This window comes from Mytilus edulis, chromosome 1 (assembly GCF_963676685.1).
Source record: "Mytilus edulis chromosome 1, xbMytEdul2.2, whole genome shotgun sequence".
In the NCBI taxonomy this organism is placed as follows: domain Eukaryota; kingdom Metazoa; phylum Mollusca; class Bivalvia; order Mytilida; family Mytilidae; genus Mytilus; species Mytilus edulis.
The window spans coordinates 6,494,799-6,513,037 of NC_092344.1; the positions used below are offsets into that span (position 1 = coordinate 6,494,799).

General features: G+C 30.7%; 1 protein-coding gene across 4 annotated transcripts in view; it reads right to left on the reverse strand.

The window, feature by feature from the left end:
* LOC139510350 (glycogen debranching enzyme-like) overlaps positions 1 to 18,157 on the reverse strand; it is a 39,377-nt gene extending 21,220 nt beyond the window's left edge. For 3 of the 4 annotated variants that reach the window (XM_071296934.1, XM_071296912.1, XM_071296941.1), the window contains exons 1-19: positions 18,023 to 18,157; positions 16,417 to 16,530; positions 15,884 to 16,106; positions 14,114 to 14,693; positions 13,479 to 13,587; positions 13,095 to 13,212; positions 11,962 to 12,174; positions 11,441 to 11,580; positions 10,825 to 11,012; positions 9,059 to 9,182; positions 8,400 to 8,563; positions 8,059 to 8,160; positions 6,709 to 6,861; positions 5,991 to 6,141; positions 2,513 to 2,738; positions 1,798 to 2,069; positions 1,509 to 1,642; positions 764 to 897; positions 222 to 388 (exon numbers count right to left, since the gene is read on the reverse strand). In XM_071296934.1, coding sequence (XP_071153035.1) covers positions 222 to 388; positions 764 to 897; positions 1,509 to 1,642; positions 1,798 to 2,069; positions 2,513 to 2,738; positions 5,991 to 6,141; positions 6,709 to 6,861; positions 8,059 to 8,160; positions 8,400 to 8,563; positions 9,059 to 9,182; positions 10,825 to 11,012; positions 11,441 to 11,580; positions 11,962 to 12,174; positions 13,095 to 13,212; positions 13,479 to 13,587; positions 14,114 to 14,693; positions 15,884 to 16,106; positions 16,417 to 16,495 — 3,277 coding nt within the window. In that variant the 5' untranslated portion in view covers positions 16,496 to 16,530; positions 18,023 to 18,157. The remainder of the gene's footprint in view (positions 1 to 221; positions 389 to 763; positions 898 to 1,508; positions 1,643 to 1,797; positions 2,070 to 2,512; positions 2,739 to 5,990; positions 6,142 to 6,708; positions 6,862 to 8,058; positions 8,161 to 8,399; positions 8,564 to 9,058; positions 9,183 to 10,824; positions 11,013 to 11,440; positions 11,581 to 11,961; positions 12,175 to 13,094; positions 13,213 to 13,478; positions 13,588 to 14,113; positions 14,694 to 15,883; positions 16,107 to 16,416; positions 16,531 to 18,022) is intronic. The other variant, XM_071296924.1, reaches the window with a different exon arrangement.
* Positions 18,158 to 18,239: the final 82 nt, after the last annotated feature.

The window sequence follows — 18,239 nt, forward strand, 5'->3', positions numbered from 1 at the left end:
TTCTATCGTAGGTGGGGCATAAAAAAACATTCTTAGTGGAGAAGCACAATATGGAAAATTACCACAAATAATAATCAACTCAAAATTTGAAAAAAAGGGAATAAATGTTTTTATCTATGCCTTATGGGTGTGTATTGTGGTAGTTACATTTTATCATCAATAGGTACTTAAGACTTTGTTATGATAACCAATAAATCTTAAAATACAAACATGACACATACCAGCTGCTAACGATAATGTGGCCTCTTTGTCATCTTCATCTACAGGTGGTTTAGGTGGTGATAAGTTAGGGGACAAGGGAGGCAACTTAGATGTCTTTACAAAGCCACAAAATTGAACAGCTCCCATTGCCAATATCTTAAGAAAAGTGGATCCATCTTTAATAAAACTAAAATAAAACAAGTAATAATTATCAATAAAGAAAAGTATTTTAGTCACCATTTGAAGTACATGTAGACTTATTTTCAATTTATACCACTACACTCTTAGCCATGCTGTGTAAAAAAGCATAGCAGAAGTTAATGAAAATACATAATATCTCTTAATCAAAGATTAATTATGCTATCAGGTATAATTATTCACAAACTTATAAGGAAATATTGGTGAATAGACAAATTTGACTAAGCATGACAACATTTTTTATTTGAGGGACTTTTATTATAAAAATCTTCATTTTAAAATAAGATCATCCCATTTGAAGAATCTGCACTGTCAAGTTGAAATCCTATGATCTTATGATCTATATAAAAGCGAAGACACTTACTCCGACATCTGTTCTACAACCCTGCTACGAAGCACAATGAAAGATCCCATTATAATAGTGTCAAAGTAACATGGAACCAGAGACCTTGGCACATTGTACAGATGTTTAAATACATCATCAAACCACTGTCCTAGCTGTAAATAAAAAAAGTTAATCTTTCAAGTCAATTTCTAATAAAAACTATAAAGTAGTCAACTTTACTTAATTGCTAAATTTTCTCTTATCTAAATTAATTTCTTTTTCATTTAATGTTAGAAAATCCAGTTAAGATTTGCATTTTCACAGATTATCTTATAATAAGTGGTTACAATATATCAAAAAGTCCTCAATTTATTATCATAATTTTGTTGACCTTTGATAATTGGATGGCAGACAGTTGCAGTTAGAAAAACTAACACATATAAGTCGTTTTCCATTAAATCATTAGACATAAAAGTACCAATTTGTACCACTTTATCCCCTCAACTACAACAGTAACCCGCTATTGATAGTAAATACAACAAGTGAAACTTTGAGCTACTGCTCACTGATAATTTCCCAGCTGCAAGCGGATAATTTGAATAGTGTAAAATGATACAAGTGTTCGGGGGTATAAAAATCTGTGTAAACCCTTGAATTTTGAGGTTTGAACATTTAACCAATGACATTTCATGTGGAGGAATATTGTAATCAACGAGATGTTGAAGTAGGCATCCATACGCACATCAATATAAGTTTATAATGATAAAGATAAAACTTAACCTACAACTTTTGTTCCTTCTTTGACTTTAAGTCTGTTAGCTATATACTGAGGAAGCCAGTTCCCCTCTCTGAGATTTCCACAAACAGCATGTCCTAGATCATTTCTTTCTCTCATTTCATTCAAAACAGCAACAATACCTTGAAATAAATAGATTTCAAAGAGGAATACTAAAAAAATTACTCATACTGACAGAAATTATATCAATCAATGAAATTCTGAAAATGTGTTTTTCCCCTAATAAAGTTATTTATCAAAGTGATAGGAGTTTAAATTCAAAATAAAAATAACAAACCTCTAATACCACAGTAAACAAAAGGACCATGTCCTGGCACATCATAGGCACCAAAACCATTGCCATCAGATTGTTCTTCAGCATCACAGCGATACAGAACATGATTGAGATCTGTCAAGGAAAGTTTCCCAACAATGGCCTGGAAATTAGTGGTGTCCCATGATTCATCGTATGTTTTACGACCACTGTAAGATCTCATCAGATAGCCAAACTGACCACAGAATTGTCGGATCTTTAATATTGCTTTAGAAGCAGCATTAGATAAACCACACCTAAAAAATATAAGTTGTATTTAGAAATATGTTGTTTCCAATTTGAATTTTGACTTTTTGAAATGTTCCTCTATGCATGATTTGAATTAAATGTTTTAGTTGATTAATTGATAGTTATTTGCTTAGTCTTAGGACAGTCACATATAGAATTTGAAAGTGGTTTACCTTTTATGTATCATTTCTTTTAAACTATATCACTTTTTCAATTGAAAACATTGGGATATATGAAAAACAATCATCTGACATCTTTCATTTCAAGTATAACGATTCAACTGATTTCCTAAACATGCAATACTGCTTATAAAACTTTTCTGTTTGACAATAAAATAGGGATGTATAACAAATGTCTTAACATATCAGCACTTTATTTGTGATAAGTATAATTCAGTGTATCCAGAAATTGTAAAAATGTCTTCATCCAAAATAGAAATTAGGATACCTACTGAATAATTACAACACTTCCAGGTGTAAATTGTTTAAATGATATTTGTGTAGTTTCTCCACTTTCTGACAAGGTAATATCCACCATTTTAGTTTGTTTAGGATCAAAGTTCTGTCTCATTTCCAGGTAATAATTAGGTAAACCATTAATATATTCAGAATCTTTGACATATGTGAATTCTTTAGCTTCTAGAACTCTTCCTTCAAACAACACTTCCTTAACTCGTCCTGTAAAAAACAAATGAAGCATTATTATTAAATTTATTAGTAAAACAAAACATAGAGCAACATATGGACCTCGAATCCAGCTTGAAAACAAGTGATGACAACTTCAAACAATTAATTGCATATTTAAAACAAAATGTGACGTTATAGCAAAAAATCAAACGAATTTTAAAATTTCTTTTTATAGAATCTACTTACTATAGTAAAACATTTTAGTTTTTGTTTAATAGTTTCCTTTTCATGGGATATATTTTTTATAACATTTCAATGCATTCAAATACTTACAATATACTAACTTTCCATTAGAGACCTTCAAGAAACCTTTAGACAATGGACAGTAATTAAAATGCTGTTCCGTTGAATTATCACATATATATATATATCACCAACTACTGTGGATTCATTTATTTTCGTGGGTATCAATTTTCGTGGATAGTGAAAAAAAAACGTTTCGTGGTATACGTAAATTCGTGGATCCCTGATAACAAAAAAAAAAAATTCAGATACATAATTCGTTGATTTTTTTTTATTTAGGAGATCATATAACCTCCTTGGTTTAATCAATAATAAAACAAACAAAAAAGAAGGAATTCATTAAAAAAGTTTTGAATTGTCAAAATCCTCGCTTGGTCATTTTAGGTTAAAGTGTTCATTGAAAATTTCTATTACAATAATGGACAAAGACAACTAATTATTTGTTTGTTTTACAATTTATAAATGCTTGTCGAAATTCTATAAGGCAATCAAAACTTAATGATTGAAAGCTCATTTCCCTAATCACGATATAATAAACAGTCATATAAGTAAAAGGTGTGAAAATAAATGTTCAGGACTGTCATAAACAATATTACCTACGGGCAATATCCCTGTACTTAATCCTATTGATTTTCAATCACTAGTAAACCAAACTATGACACGGTAATTAACAACTTGCAGTTATTTTCCATGAACAGTTTTAATCAATTGTAAAAAGTAAATTATCACTGATATTCGATATATTTATTATTGATTTAATTAAACTACTTGTATCTTCTTTAAAAAAAAACCATGTGTTATGTTACAATGTTTATCGCTAGTCAACACTATACTAGAACTGCATAACATAACCGGGAAATAAACATCCGACTCCATACACATTTATCCGGATTATTCTTCGTTGAATTCTTCAATTCGTGGTTTGCTGTGACCCACGAAACCCACGAAAATTGGTATACCATGAATAAAAGTATATATCATCAGATGAACTGATTTAAAGTCATATAAATGAGTGATTGGTGAAACATGATGTTAATCCAATTCTTGAACCAATGCATGTATATATCATTAAAACTTAATCTTAAAAATTTTGTCATATTTTACGCTTCAATATTGTATATGTAAATGCTCCTTTGTTTGGACGACGTTGGAAAGTTCCGTGCAGAAAGAACTAACTAAAGTTCCACCAGAACAAAATGACTAGTTGAAAAGTTCCAACGGAACATATCAACTAGTTAGAAAGTTCCTTGTGTTGCCAAATTAGTCAAAACCGGATCTAACAAACTAGCCCAAAAGTTCCAAGGGAACTTATCAACCAGACAGAAAGTTCCATTTGGAGAATTGATGAAAGTAAAAGCAACATATTATATTTGAACCTTTCAAAGGGAAACCAAGATAAACTGATTAAAAGTCAAAAGGAACTTATCAACTAGCCACAAAGTTCCTCTTTGGTAAATAAGTCAAAACCAGAGCTAACAAACTAGCCCAAAAGTTCAAAAGTTCCAACGGAACTTAACAACCAGTCACAAAGATCCATTTGGAGAACTGATGCAAAGACCCACATGAGGAGGGGGTATTCTTCCCTCTCTTGAGGGTACTATGAATACTAAATTTGAAGGATAATGCAACTTATTTCGTTTTATGTGAGCTATGAAATACAACTTAAATTTTGCTGGGGGGGTTTGTTTTTCCCCCTCAGTACATCAAAGTATAAATACATTTTCATTATTTCCCCCCCAAAAAAGTTCCATGCCCCTTTTTTCATATTTGTTCCCAAAGAAACCCCTTTCAGTGCATTGGGTATTCTTGTAAATTAATGATTTGCTCTTATATATACTGATACTCATTCTTCCCCCTCTTTCTACAAAAAGGACGAAATATGGTATATTCGGAACGATTTAACTAGGTGTTCTGTTCCGACAGAACTATTCAACTACATGTAGCTACATTGTTACAGGACTTTAAACTAGCTACTTTTCCGGAACTTATCGACTGCACTCGGAATAAAACAACTAGTTGAAAAGTTCTGCCTGAAAAAAGTAACTGACGGAACATAGTGGCTGTTACATATAATCGTCCAACAATTTTCACTCGGTCTGTTTTGGTATGAAAACATGGCAGCTAATTAATTTTCATATTTTGAAGCCGAGTTTACTGATTGTCACCTTAGTAAACAATTAACAAAGAACCATTGAGATATGAACATGTATAACATGTACAGTTAGATAAAGGTTATTTGATGACAGAGCCAAGCATATTATGATCACTGGGTTTTGAGGAAAAAAGTCATGCTGAGGTCACTGCTTTATGAAAACATGTAGTCAAATTATTGTCTGGGAAGCTAATGATTCAAAAAAGTAAATTTCTTCTAAGGGCTATTCCAGAAAAAATGTATGGGGGGGGGGTTGAAAGGCACATTGTATTAATAATACATGGGTGATGGGTATCAGAGCAACTTTTCACACTATAATGCACTATAATTCTCAATTACAATTGTCTGGGTGGCGGGTGCTGACAAAAACTGCCTTCCAATCCCCCCATACATTTTTTTCTGGAATAGCCCTAAACTTGGTCAAAAAGAATTTTCTTGTGGAAAAAGTATATGTTCATAAGTTTTACAATAAAACTATCCATTTAGTTATAAAAAAAACACATGCCTCATTTTTTTTTTAATCAGAAGATTCATGACTTTAAGTAAAATTGAGAATGGAAATGGGGAATGTGCCAAAGAGACAACAACCCGACCATAGAAAAAAACAACAGCAGGAGGTCACCAACAGGTCTTCAATGTAGCGAGAAATTCCCGCACAATTAAGTACTTTTGTTTGTCAAGAGAAGGCACAACTACAACAGTTCTCTTCTTTTCTAATTTAATGCAACCTATTATTGAAGAACTAGCATTTAGCACATGAATTTTCTTCAAGGTTTTTTTTATGTTTAAATTGTCTGATAAAAAGAGGACTCCCATACATTATTCCTTAACAAACACTATATAAGTACCCTGAACTACTATAGGCTTTATATAGCCTGTTCCATGTGGGTCTTGTGGATGTTGGAAGGCTGTTCTGGCAACTAGTACTACAGAATCATGGTTATTGGGATTATGTCTAGTAACTGCTACAACATCATCTCGTAAGTTGTCAACGTACACCTGAAAAATAGAACCAAAAAAAATGGTCAATAACTCTGTCATCATTTGAAAATTATTCAAAGAAAATATATCTTATCACTATTGTCATTATCATTCTTCTTGCAAATAGATATAGGAAGATGTGGTGTGAGTGCCAATGATAGTGTTTATGATCAATTCTAGCCTCTAAGTTTTGACAGTGCTGGTATCTGGAATGTAGGTCTTTTATACAAGGTTGTAAGTTAGTTAATGTTAGAATCTGCATCATGTTTTAAACCTCATCTTATAGAAGTCTTTTTATATATATATACATATCATCTTACTTCAATTTATGTTTCGTATACAATCGTGATTTTTTGTTATATATTTTCACAAACTCTGTGACATTTTACTCTTTGTTTGAATAGACTATTTTCAAATTACTGACTTTTGAATCAAGATAATATAATTTGTCAATAGGACAACATGCCACACTCAGTTTATCACATTTTCATGTTCAGTGAAATATATCAAATTCAAAACCCTTATTGGAAAATAAAGTAAACATTCATATACATTTCAAATAATTTTATAGTCAATATATGTCACCTCTGAATACTTTTCATAACCAAGTTTGAAGTGAAGTTCATTAAGTATTTTCTTTCCTGCTGTAATTCCAAAGTTCTTATTCATAAATGGTCTACCAGGAGACTCATCAGTTGTCCAGGCCATATACTTCCTTTCTTCTGTCACTACATTGATCTGCAGAAAACTATTTTATTTTATTTTTTGTGAAGTTGAAGTTGAAGTGAAATATTATAAAAGAAGACAATCTGAAACACTTTTTATTGTTTAGAACATTTCAGTAAGAGTTTGAAAACATAGAATAGAATATAGAATAGAATAGAATAGAATAGAATAGAATAGAATAGAATAGAATAGAATAGAATAGAATAGAATAGAATAGTAGAATAGAATAGAATAGAATAGAATAGAATAGAATAGAATAGAATAGAATAGGATAGAATAGAATAGAATAGGATAGGATAGGAATAGAATAGAATAGAATAGGATAGGATAGGAATAGAATAGAATAGAATAGAATAGAATAGAATAGAATAGAATAGAATAGAATACACAAACAATAAAAGATATGTGACAAGTGTTATAAAAATAATAAAATAAAATAATATACCACAGAAAATACACTCAACAAAATAGTAGCAATGTATCATTATTTAATGAATACTATGTTGACATTGACTCAAGTGCAACTGGTAAGTGTATTTTAACTTTGAAAAGACAAACATGAGGCATTAGTAGTTTGTGCGGAGAAATCTCAATATAAAAAAATACAAAAAAAATACACAAAAAAACAACAATTAAGCACTCGCACATTTGACTATGAGGTATACTGCAAATAACTAATATATACTTCAACCTAACAATGTTATCAGGATCAATATAAATAAAACACACCTATTAATTTATCATTTTGTTAGTTACAATCTCAGAAATTACACCTCAAAATAAAGCAAAGGTTTGTCTCAATTCAAAATTTATAGTGAAAATAAAACTTGACTTTTATAACGCCTAAACAGTTGTTAGGGCAGTCTAAAACTTGCAGCACAGTGATTTTTTGCTCCATGTTGAAGGTCTCACTATGACTTTGAGTAAGAACAGGAATGAAAGCGTTGTTCCTTTGCCTTCTTGAATTTTTGCTGTGCATGAACTCAGGTTGAGTCATGGATGGATACCACTTATTCTTTCTTTTCTAATTGATCTCATTGATTATAGACATCGTGTTTGTCTAATGTTTTGTAATAAACCATGTGGTTATTAATGTAAATAAAAAGTAGGAAGGATTAAATAAAAAATAAACACTACCATTTTTATGACATATCATTGATCACATCATCTTGCATAGATTTCATAAACAGGAAACGTTAGTATACTTACATGTTTAGGAACAAGCTGATCATATCCTCTGTTACTTCCTACAGCACAACATGCCATACAAACTAAAGCAGCACTAGGGAAACTGTCGTATGGAGATCTCAACTACAATTAAGTTTACAAATCTGATTATGTATGTTATTAATTTTGTAATAGTAATTCCATTTGGTTTCTAAATTTATTCAATGAATTAAAATTCCAAATAAAAGAGTGTACATATTTTACGTTTTTTGGTGATGATTCACTCTAGTGTATCATATTGAGGTTGAATGTTTAAGCATAATTTGCCTCAGTTAAAGGAGAGAGAAGAAAAATATTGAGTATAGAACTTAACATATGATTACCTCAATAGGACTCTTGTTATCATGAGTTTGATCAAACAATAAAGCATGTGCTGTTGTTGGTAATAAAGGTCGTAATCTAGGTTGATTAAACGAACCCACTGAATGACCTCCATATCTATGTATCAATCTGCCTTGTTCATTGGCATTTCCAACATTCAGTGACTCTGGAAAATAAAACAATGAAATAGAACTGCATTATTGCAAAGTGGTGCTATCCAATAAGTTAACTCATGCTATATTAAAATATAAATGTTTAGTTGAACTTCCTGAGGTATTATGCAGGGAGGATAATAAGATAACACCTTTTAAAGGGAAGTGACAATATTGAAGAATTATTCTCATAAGTCTAAACATCATACAAAATTAAATGAGGTACAGATAACAAAATGATGACACTGGCAAAGTAATAATTTACCTACATTAACTACAGGGTGAATAGATACACACATACATATAAGAAATAAGAAAGAAACACTCAAAAATCCATAAATAGTTTTCATAGGTTTTAACTGGAATTCATTTTGCTCATCTTCAGATAATTTTTAGGTGTTGTGTTGAGAGGACTGTTGTTTGCCTTTGACCATGGTGTAGTTAGTTTTTTGTCCCATTGATATCTTTTTCCACTGTTCATTTATTAGTAACTTTTATCATATCCTTACCTCTTATAAGTGAATTGATGCCAAGTTTGTTCATAAATATATTATCTAGATCTTCATGTCCAGTAAATAGCTCTGCTACAACATACAAATCAGGTCTCACCTTTCTAGCAGCATCAATCATATACTACAAAATGTAAGTTTATTACAATAAGTGGGAGTATATATTGAAACTAATGCACCTTCCTAACAGTATCAATCATATACTACAAAATGTAAGTTTATTACAATAAGTGGGAGTATATATTGAAACTAATGCACCTTCCTAGCAGTATCAATCATATACTACAAAATGTAAGTTTATTACAATAAGTGGGAGTATATATTGAAACTAATGCACCTTCCTAGCAGTATCAATCATATACTACAAAATGTAAGTTTATTACAATAAGTTGGAGTATATATTGAAACTAATGCACCTTCCTAGCAGTATCAATCATATACTACAAAATGTAAGTTTATTACAATAAGTGGGAGTATATATTGAAACTAATGCACCTTCCTAGCAGTATCAATCATATACTACAAAATGTAAGTTTATTACAATAAGTGGGAGTATATATTGAAACTAATGCACCTTCCTAGCAGTATCAATCATATACTACAAAATGTAAGTTTATTACAATAAGTGGGAGTATATATTGAAACTAATGCACCTTCCTAGCAGTATCAATCATATACTACAAAATGTAAGTTTATTACAATAAGTGGGAGTATATATTGAAACTAATGCACCTTCCTAGCAGTATCAATCATATACTACAAAATGTAAGTTTATTACAATAAGTGGGAGTATATATTGAAACTAATGCACCTTCCTAGCAGTATCAATCATATACTACAAAATGTAAGTTTATTACAATAAGTGGGAGTATATATTGAAACTAATGCACCTTCCTAGCAGTATCAATCATATACTACAAAATGTAGGTTTATTACAATAAGTGGGAGTATATATTGAAACTAATGCACCTTCCTAGCAGTATCAATCATATACTACAAAATGTAAGTTTATTACAATAAGTGGGAGTATATATTGAAACTAATACACCTTCCTAGCAGTATCAATCATATACTACAAAATGTAAGTTTATTACAATAAGTTGGAGTATATATTGAAACTAATACACCTTCCTAGCAGTATCAATCATATACTACAAAATGTAGGTTTATTACAATAAGTTGGAGTATATATTGAAACTAATACACCTTCCTAGCAGTATCAATCATATACTACAAAATGTAAGTTTATTACAATAAGTTGGAGTATATATTGAAACTAATACACCTTCCTAGCAGTATCAATCATATACTACAAAATGTAAGTTTATTACAATAAGTGTAAGTTTGTTGAAACTTAACTTATATCTAGTTTGTTGAAGACTGACGATAATATAATATATATTAATATTTTTTTTAGAATACTTATTAACAATTTTACATTTGACAGTAAACATCATACATGTAGGCTACCACTTCAATCAGAATTAGAAATAAAGAGTATGGCTTCTCTTCCTTTCCCCTAATGATATACGGTAAGCATAACTTTTGATGACAGTCACTAGCACATCCATGATACTGATTCAATTTGTCAGAAAAATGTGAAAGTCTTCTTAAGAAGAACAGTTTATCCTAAATTGGAAGAGTAGACTAGCAAAGCCCTTGATGAATATCAAAAGTAAAATAGGTACAACCTCTTGACAAATCCATGTTTTAAATTATTGAAATAAATCAAACTTTTTCTATAAATGTATATTATCTCCACTTACTGCAGCTACATGTAATGGAGTACTATGACAGTTGTCTAATCGAACACCATGAAATATTCTAGCTGTAGTTTCAGCATAGTTCTTCATCAGATCCCATAAGAAGGGACAGTCTTCTGGTTTTTCCCCAAACCTTAATTTAACACTATCTCCCCAAGCTATAAGCTCTCTTCTTAGATATACATCTCTTCCTGTTAATATAAACCAATTCAACATTAAAGAAACAGTAAGTGATCATTTATTTGCAAACCATTATTTGATAAAACATTTTCAAAAATATATTCTATCCATCAAATTAATATCCTTATCTTTGGCATGATTGTAAAATTTGTAGATTTGGGGTTCTATGTGTTTTTACTTATATTTTGCATTTTCGAAAACTCTAAAAATTCTAAAATCTAAACTGGTTGTAAATTGATTGTTCCCTAATATACTGTTTTCATAACACTTCAACTTTTGTAACACACATAATGTGACATTTTCATATATTTTTAACCCTTTAATTTGAAAGAGGATACTTTAAAGTACTAAACAGAAGAACACCATCACATAAAAGTTTAATAATACAGCTCTCAGTTCTTCCTAGTTTTTAATTTGTCTAAAATGTCAAGAAACTAACCTGGCTCTGCAAAGTTTTTAAGGGGATCATCCCCCATTACCCAACCATTTACTGCCATTATGTGAGCAGCTCCATCACCATACATTGTACTCTCTTCAAAATCCAATGTTCCTTGGTGTGTTGTTGGTTGTACAAAATAACTGTCAATGAAACATCGAAAATACATAATTGCATTTCTGCTGATCTTGTATTGTTTATCCTTTTCACAGCTTATAGTTTCTGTCTATTTATAATAAGTTACTGCTATAATAAACAAAAAGATTTTACTTGGTCAAATATCGGTATTGTGAATTTGTCAAAAGACTAGGATGGTAGGAATTAGAACACACAGACATTCTGCATGTTCTTATCCTGTCAACACTTTGTCCCATTGATTAGGAAAATTAGATCATTAACCATTCTGTTCTATTTACAAGCCATATGGGACAAAACTTACAAACTTTATACAAGAATCATTCAGGCTAAGTTAAGTTCATGTTACTGTATGATTTATAAACAAAAATTAAGAAACTATGACATACTTAAACATCAATGGCTCCTTAACTGTAACTTTGCCTAGTTTAGGACCATCTTCAGCAACATATCTGTATCTAGCGTTTGCTATAAAGTTCTCTAATGCTTTTCCAATATGGTCTATGACCATGTTTTCTTTTTCTGTAGCCAACTCATCCAGTCTGTGTCTTAGCACTTTGGAACATACATCTATTCTTTCTTGACGACTTTGAACACCAGGTCTACAAGAAGCAAATGTAAAAAGGAATAAAATTCTGTTACAAATCACATTTAAAAAAAAAAAAAAAATTACTTTCAATTCAGAAATTATTGCAAGGTCCTTATTAATGTAAAAAATGAGACTAGGTGATTCACTGAGTATCAAAATATAGGAAATGGAATTCTGATATCTGGTATATTAGTATGAAACTTTGCCTGTCAGAAATTAAAATAATTAATCATTGATTTTTGTTTTGTCCTCTAAAATCACAATAAATGCACACATTTTTTTTCAAAACTTCAGTCAACAAGTCTCACACAGATATGTCTGCCCTCTTTCAGCGAAAAAACAAAATAAATCAGTAATCAGATTGACATCTGTAATACTTTCCACATATATGATTGTAGGTAGTTCTCATGATCAGAAACTTACCACTGAACAATGTAATCCCTTAACATCTAATAAAGATTTAGCCCTAACAATCTTTTTCAAAGTCATATTTTGAATTTCAGATGCGGGAAAAAATAGCATTCTAGGTACCAATAATCTTCCTTCATCATCATTTTATTACAATATTTGACTTTCTTACAATGCCAAAAAAACAAATCACTAAAGCAAGACTTAAAGGTAGAGGAAAATATTCTGTTTTTGACTGGATACATGAGTGTTTAAACAACAGCATAACACATATTGAAGAGGAATTGAATTTTTTGGTAGATACTTTCTTTAAATTTGTACAATTAAAACTGCAAGCACAAACGAAGTAACTTTTTCGTGAACAATAAATCTGTGTATGCTACCGGTAATTCAACATCATATCAACAATTAAATTTCTAGCATAAGCATTTTTTTAATAAACTGACCTAATCAGAAATCTTATCATTTGAAAAATATTACAAATTAATTGAACCCAAAACATTAGCTACGTTGTGTAAAGCTTACCTATCTGTATTATACAGCCTTAATGCTGTGTCTAAGTCTATGGAACATTTATTACGACGGAATTCTTTATCCTGAATTATCTCTAAAACTGGTCTTGATGAAGTTATGAATCTGTTTTCTACAAAATAAAATGTTGAACTTAAAAATAAATGAAATTTCTCTTTGAGCACATAATGTTTGTGATATTATTAGGATATATATGTAAGTAAAATTTATTGTTCTTTTTTGATGAAATAAAAACAGTTCTTTGTAATGAAAAGATGTTACTTTGTACTTTCTACTCATTATGAAATAAATAATATATATGAAAATGTTGGACTAAACAATGGTTCAACAGCATCACAACTCATCCAACAACTGTGCAAAATTTTGAAAATAGTATACCTTCAATAGCATATTTGAATTGTTTCAAGCATTCCTCTACATCTATACTGTAAAACTCGTGCAGTTTCTGCATTGGAAATACTTCTTTAGATAAGACTTCATAAATTATCTGGGAAAAAAAATCATTATTATATTACCAAACGTCTAGAAGTCTAAAAATAAGGAATTTCTAATGCATGACCTAATTTGGTTATTGAAATTAGGAAATAACTCTCTTGTTCTTTTGTAAAAGGGAACCTTTTATTCCTTATTGTTTTTTTCATAAAACTTTTATTATTTTCACAAGAGAAGTCAGTATTTATTGAGAACTTTTTGTGTTAAGCACTTCGTTTCTTATAATTTTCATTTATTTTCATACTTAAAATACATTTTAGTAATTTCATTTTTTTTAGCAGACCCCATAACTCACTAGACATTGCTTTATATTTTATTGTTTTGCCACCTCCACTATTGCAAGATAAGAAATATAATGAATAAATATACAATATACAAAGGTTAAAAGGTAGATTAGATAATGCCAACGAGAAAAAATTCTATGAAAAAATTCTGATGAGAATATACACCAAGCTCACATGATCCTTAAAAGACCAGATGAGTTTAAAAAAAACCAGTCAAAGTTGATAATTTTTTGGTACCTTCAAATGTTCTTCTGTGGTAATTTCTATGGGAATTCCTCTATGTTTCCATTTACCATCAGCTACTTCTACATTGAAATGGTAAAAGATCCTATCTACAAGGTAAGCAGGTTTGAGATGTGGAGAATTCTTTAGGTTGTAAACACATTCTGGATGATCTACAATCCATGGTGTATCTGTGGCAGTATGATTAAACACCAAGTCTGTCAGAGATAAAACTTTCCATTCCTTAGACATCTTCTGGACTAATTGGTTAACATCTTTATATGTATACTGTTTTCCACCACTATTGTACACAGGACTTAAATGGCGCTGGTCCCGTATGGAGTAGGCTGAATTAGATTCTCCTAACTCTTGTAATGGTGTAAAATGGATCATATTATAGCCAGACATTTTGGCAGCATATAGTTTTTGTTCCCATTCAGGGAACGGACCAAGCAATTTTGTAATTACAGACTGACATTGTATGCAGTCCATGGTGATCTCATCTTCATCATCATCATCATCATCTTCTGTACCAAATGATAAAGTTGGATCAACCAAAAAGTAGCCTTGTCCAGATGCGGATTTCCTTGAATCCCTATAATTATAATCATTATCATTATAAAATTCTAGTACTTTGATAAATTACAAAGCAAATGTTGAAAATGTCATAGTCACCTGAAAACTTGAATTTACAATATTCCTAAGCAATGTCATCATTCTTATACGCTGCTGAATTACATATTTCACTTAACCCTTTCCTCCATAATGACGCTTTTTGACGCCACCCCCTTTACTCCATTTTGACGCCTGTGTAGGACCTCAGTTGAAACGTTTTGACTACAAAATGTCTGCATCAGACTTTAAATTGTATCCAATATGAAAAGGATAGCCATGAGAATATCTGATTTGAATTTCATTGATAAAATATTCATTTTCACAATGCATTAATACTTTAAACCTGATGATTTTTTTTTTTATTAAAAAAATCCTATGCAAATCCAGTATGTAAGAAAATAAATTCCATGGAGGAAAGGGTTAAACTGGCTGTTAAATTTTAATAGTACACTTTCAGATACATTTATAAATATACAAAACTGTGTTATTCTCAAGTTTAGGATAGGCCAAAATACCTTTGAGTAGATTTTTTGCCAGTTTATAGGGCCAGAATAAAGCTACAATTTATTAACTCTTCAAGTCTTATACAAAGGATTGGCAAAACAATTTGTAAAAAATGTAAAAAACTTTTTTTCAATTATTGATCTGGCAATGGAGATATATGATGTCAGTGATATTGTTGGCTTTTTTCAAAACTACCTCTACCCTTTTTTATTGGGAAAATATGCGTCATTTTCATCAAATTGGGAAGTTAAAAATAAACCATGAATTTGCCTGAAACTTCAATTTACAGACCCATTTTCAAGAGTCAAACCCTGTTTTAAAATAAGACCCCATTTTGTCAGTGATGATAAATAAATAGACCCTCAAATGTGCACATATAGTCATTTTAGGCAAGAAAATTGTTTAAATGAGTGTTTTTCAGTTTGAATTCATGCACAATTACTACTGAGACTGCACTGTTTGGGGAAAAAAATGTCTTTTTGGGAATAATTTTAAGCCATTTTTTTTTCAAATTGGGATTCTTCTCCAGGGGTAAAAGGCTTTATTCTCCACTAATTTAAGGTAAACAATATCACTTGATGTATTGAAAGTTTCAAGTATGATGATTACAATTTATAGTTTTGATGATACCCAAGCATTTATAATTTTTACATCACTGAGTCTGACCTGTCATCCACTGTAAAATAGTAGTTAAAGGATCCAGCAATATAAATGTGTACATCAGCTACTACATCATATCTGTCTATCTTAGAACCAGTGTAATTCTTCCAATATACTTCATAGTAAGTATCTCTGTCATACTTTGTATGTTTATCTTGTGGATGATTACAGAATACTCTCACTGGACTGGCATGAAGTGACGGACCCAAGACAAATCGAAGGGTCCAACCTAATACAAAAAAATCAAAAATTAACTTCCCTTCATACTCATAGTAATTCAAAAATTAATTTTATAAATAACAAATTCAAAATTGCTGTGTAGAAGAACCATTGACGGCCTTCGTATGTTCCTTCTGCCCTTTGGTTGGCTAAATTGTTGTCTCTTTAACACATTCAACACTTCCATTCTCAATTTCAAAATATGATTGCATGATAAAAACAAATTTTCTATTTGAGTTTAAGAATTTTACATGTATATGAATTTGGTCAACTATATTTACAGGATGAACTTTACACAAATTTAAATAAAAAGAACCTACCTTTCTCCAGCCTGTAAAGTTTGAACTCATTGTTTTCTCCACCATGAAGGGTCAGCACACGTGATTGGTTCACAGCCATGATTTGTTTCTTTCCCCACTATTACCTTTAAAAAGCTACAAAAGTTGAAAACTGAAAAACTTTGTCATATAAAAATGTAATTTGTAAATAAGGTTTAAATAAAAAAAAAAGTGGAAGTGGGGCAGCAAGATGGCCTTTAATTATACTCCTAAAACTGATTTTATTCTATAATAAATAAATTTGGTGTATTAACTGTCTTCTGATTGGTTAAAATTATTAGTTTTATTTTCAATGTTGTCAATTTTGATGGCAACACGCCCACTCTGACGTTGTGTATTCATACACCAACATGTGTATACGTTGTTATTGTTTTATAAATAATATAAAACGTTCTTTGAGCCTTATTTTTGATAGAAATTTATTTATAATGAATGGCAATAATTTATTTTGTTTTTATTGAACCATAAGACTAATTTTTGACTCTTCACATTTGACATAAGAAGTCAAAAATTAGTTTTATGGTTCAATAAATTCAAAATACAAAATGTAGATAAATGCCGTACTGAAAGTGTTAAAGATTAATTCGTTTCTATGTCAAAAAAGACCAGCCATGGTTTTATCTGCATTGATACAGGAAGTCTTTTATGTAAATGCAATATTTCAGTTTAAAAATCTATGACTTGTTCTGATTTTTTGTTATTTAGCTAAATAGATTTTATGTTACAGGAGAGCATGATTCTTATTACTATTAGAAAATTACATTCAAATCATTGCTCTGATCAACTGAGCTAAAGAAGTACTGGTACATTTTGTAATTCCCTAGTTCACCTGCTTAGGTAGACAGAATAATTTGTCTGTGTTCTTTTTTGACATTTCATATTTCCATTTCATCATTTGGATTTTCGAAATCGATGGGTCACTGTGAAAACTGTCTAATGATGAGAAAATAAAAGTTGGCAGGTAGGTGAAACTTACATAAATGAAGAGATAAATGAAAAATGAACAGATTGATGCCCGATTTATATAATTCCAAGGCCGTCAGTCGGCACCAGAAGTGACAAAGCAGCGCATCTATTTTGGGTGGGCAAATATCCACTTTTTGATATGGGACGAGCTCTGACGTCCCACGGCCCCAGCTTGTCTGGCAAAACAGCCGTTGGACGTCAGAGTAATCTCGAACTAACCAAATATAAATAAACACCTGCTGAAATCATTTTTAAATTTAAATTGTATTTGTTTCCACTCACCTCTTTTATAACATGTATCTGACGATTACTATGAGTAGTGCACAAAATATATCGGGCATAATCTGCATCCACTAACAAAAACTAACAAATGATATTTTTACCTTTATCAGTTTGTGTTTATTTAGAAATAATGTGCAGTTTTGCTGAAGGTCAATTGCGCTTCAAGCTAATGCAGTTTAAGTGTGTCAATGCAAAAGTGCATCCACGTCAGTTTCCACTTTTGACAAGTTTTGTGCATATTTCCTATTATTTGGAAACGCAAAATCCCTAAAACAGGATGTCTTTTTTTTTAGCACAGTACCTCAGAACATTAGATATACCCTTGTGGGAAAATACTCACAAAAATGTCTTTACATTATAATGTATTCCTAGGGAAGTTGGTTTGTCACTAAGTTTTCCTCACTTTGATAAATTCGTCTGCCAAACCTGACCTAACTTTGACCTGTTAACCCTCAGCTTCAAGGTCGTCTGAATTAGTTCGAAAATAATGAACAGGTAATCTAAAGAGAATATATATTTTAGAATTTGTTATGTCCAATATTTACTTTTTATTTTTT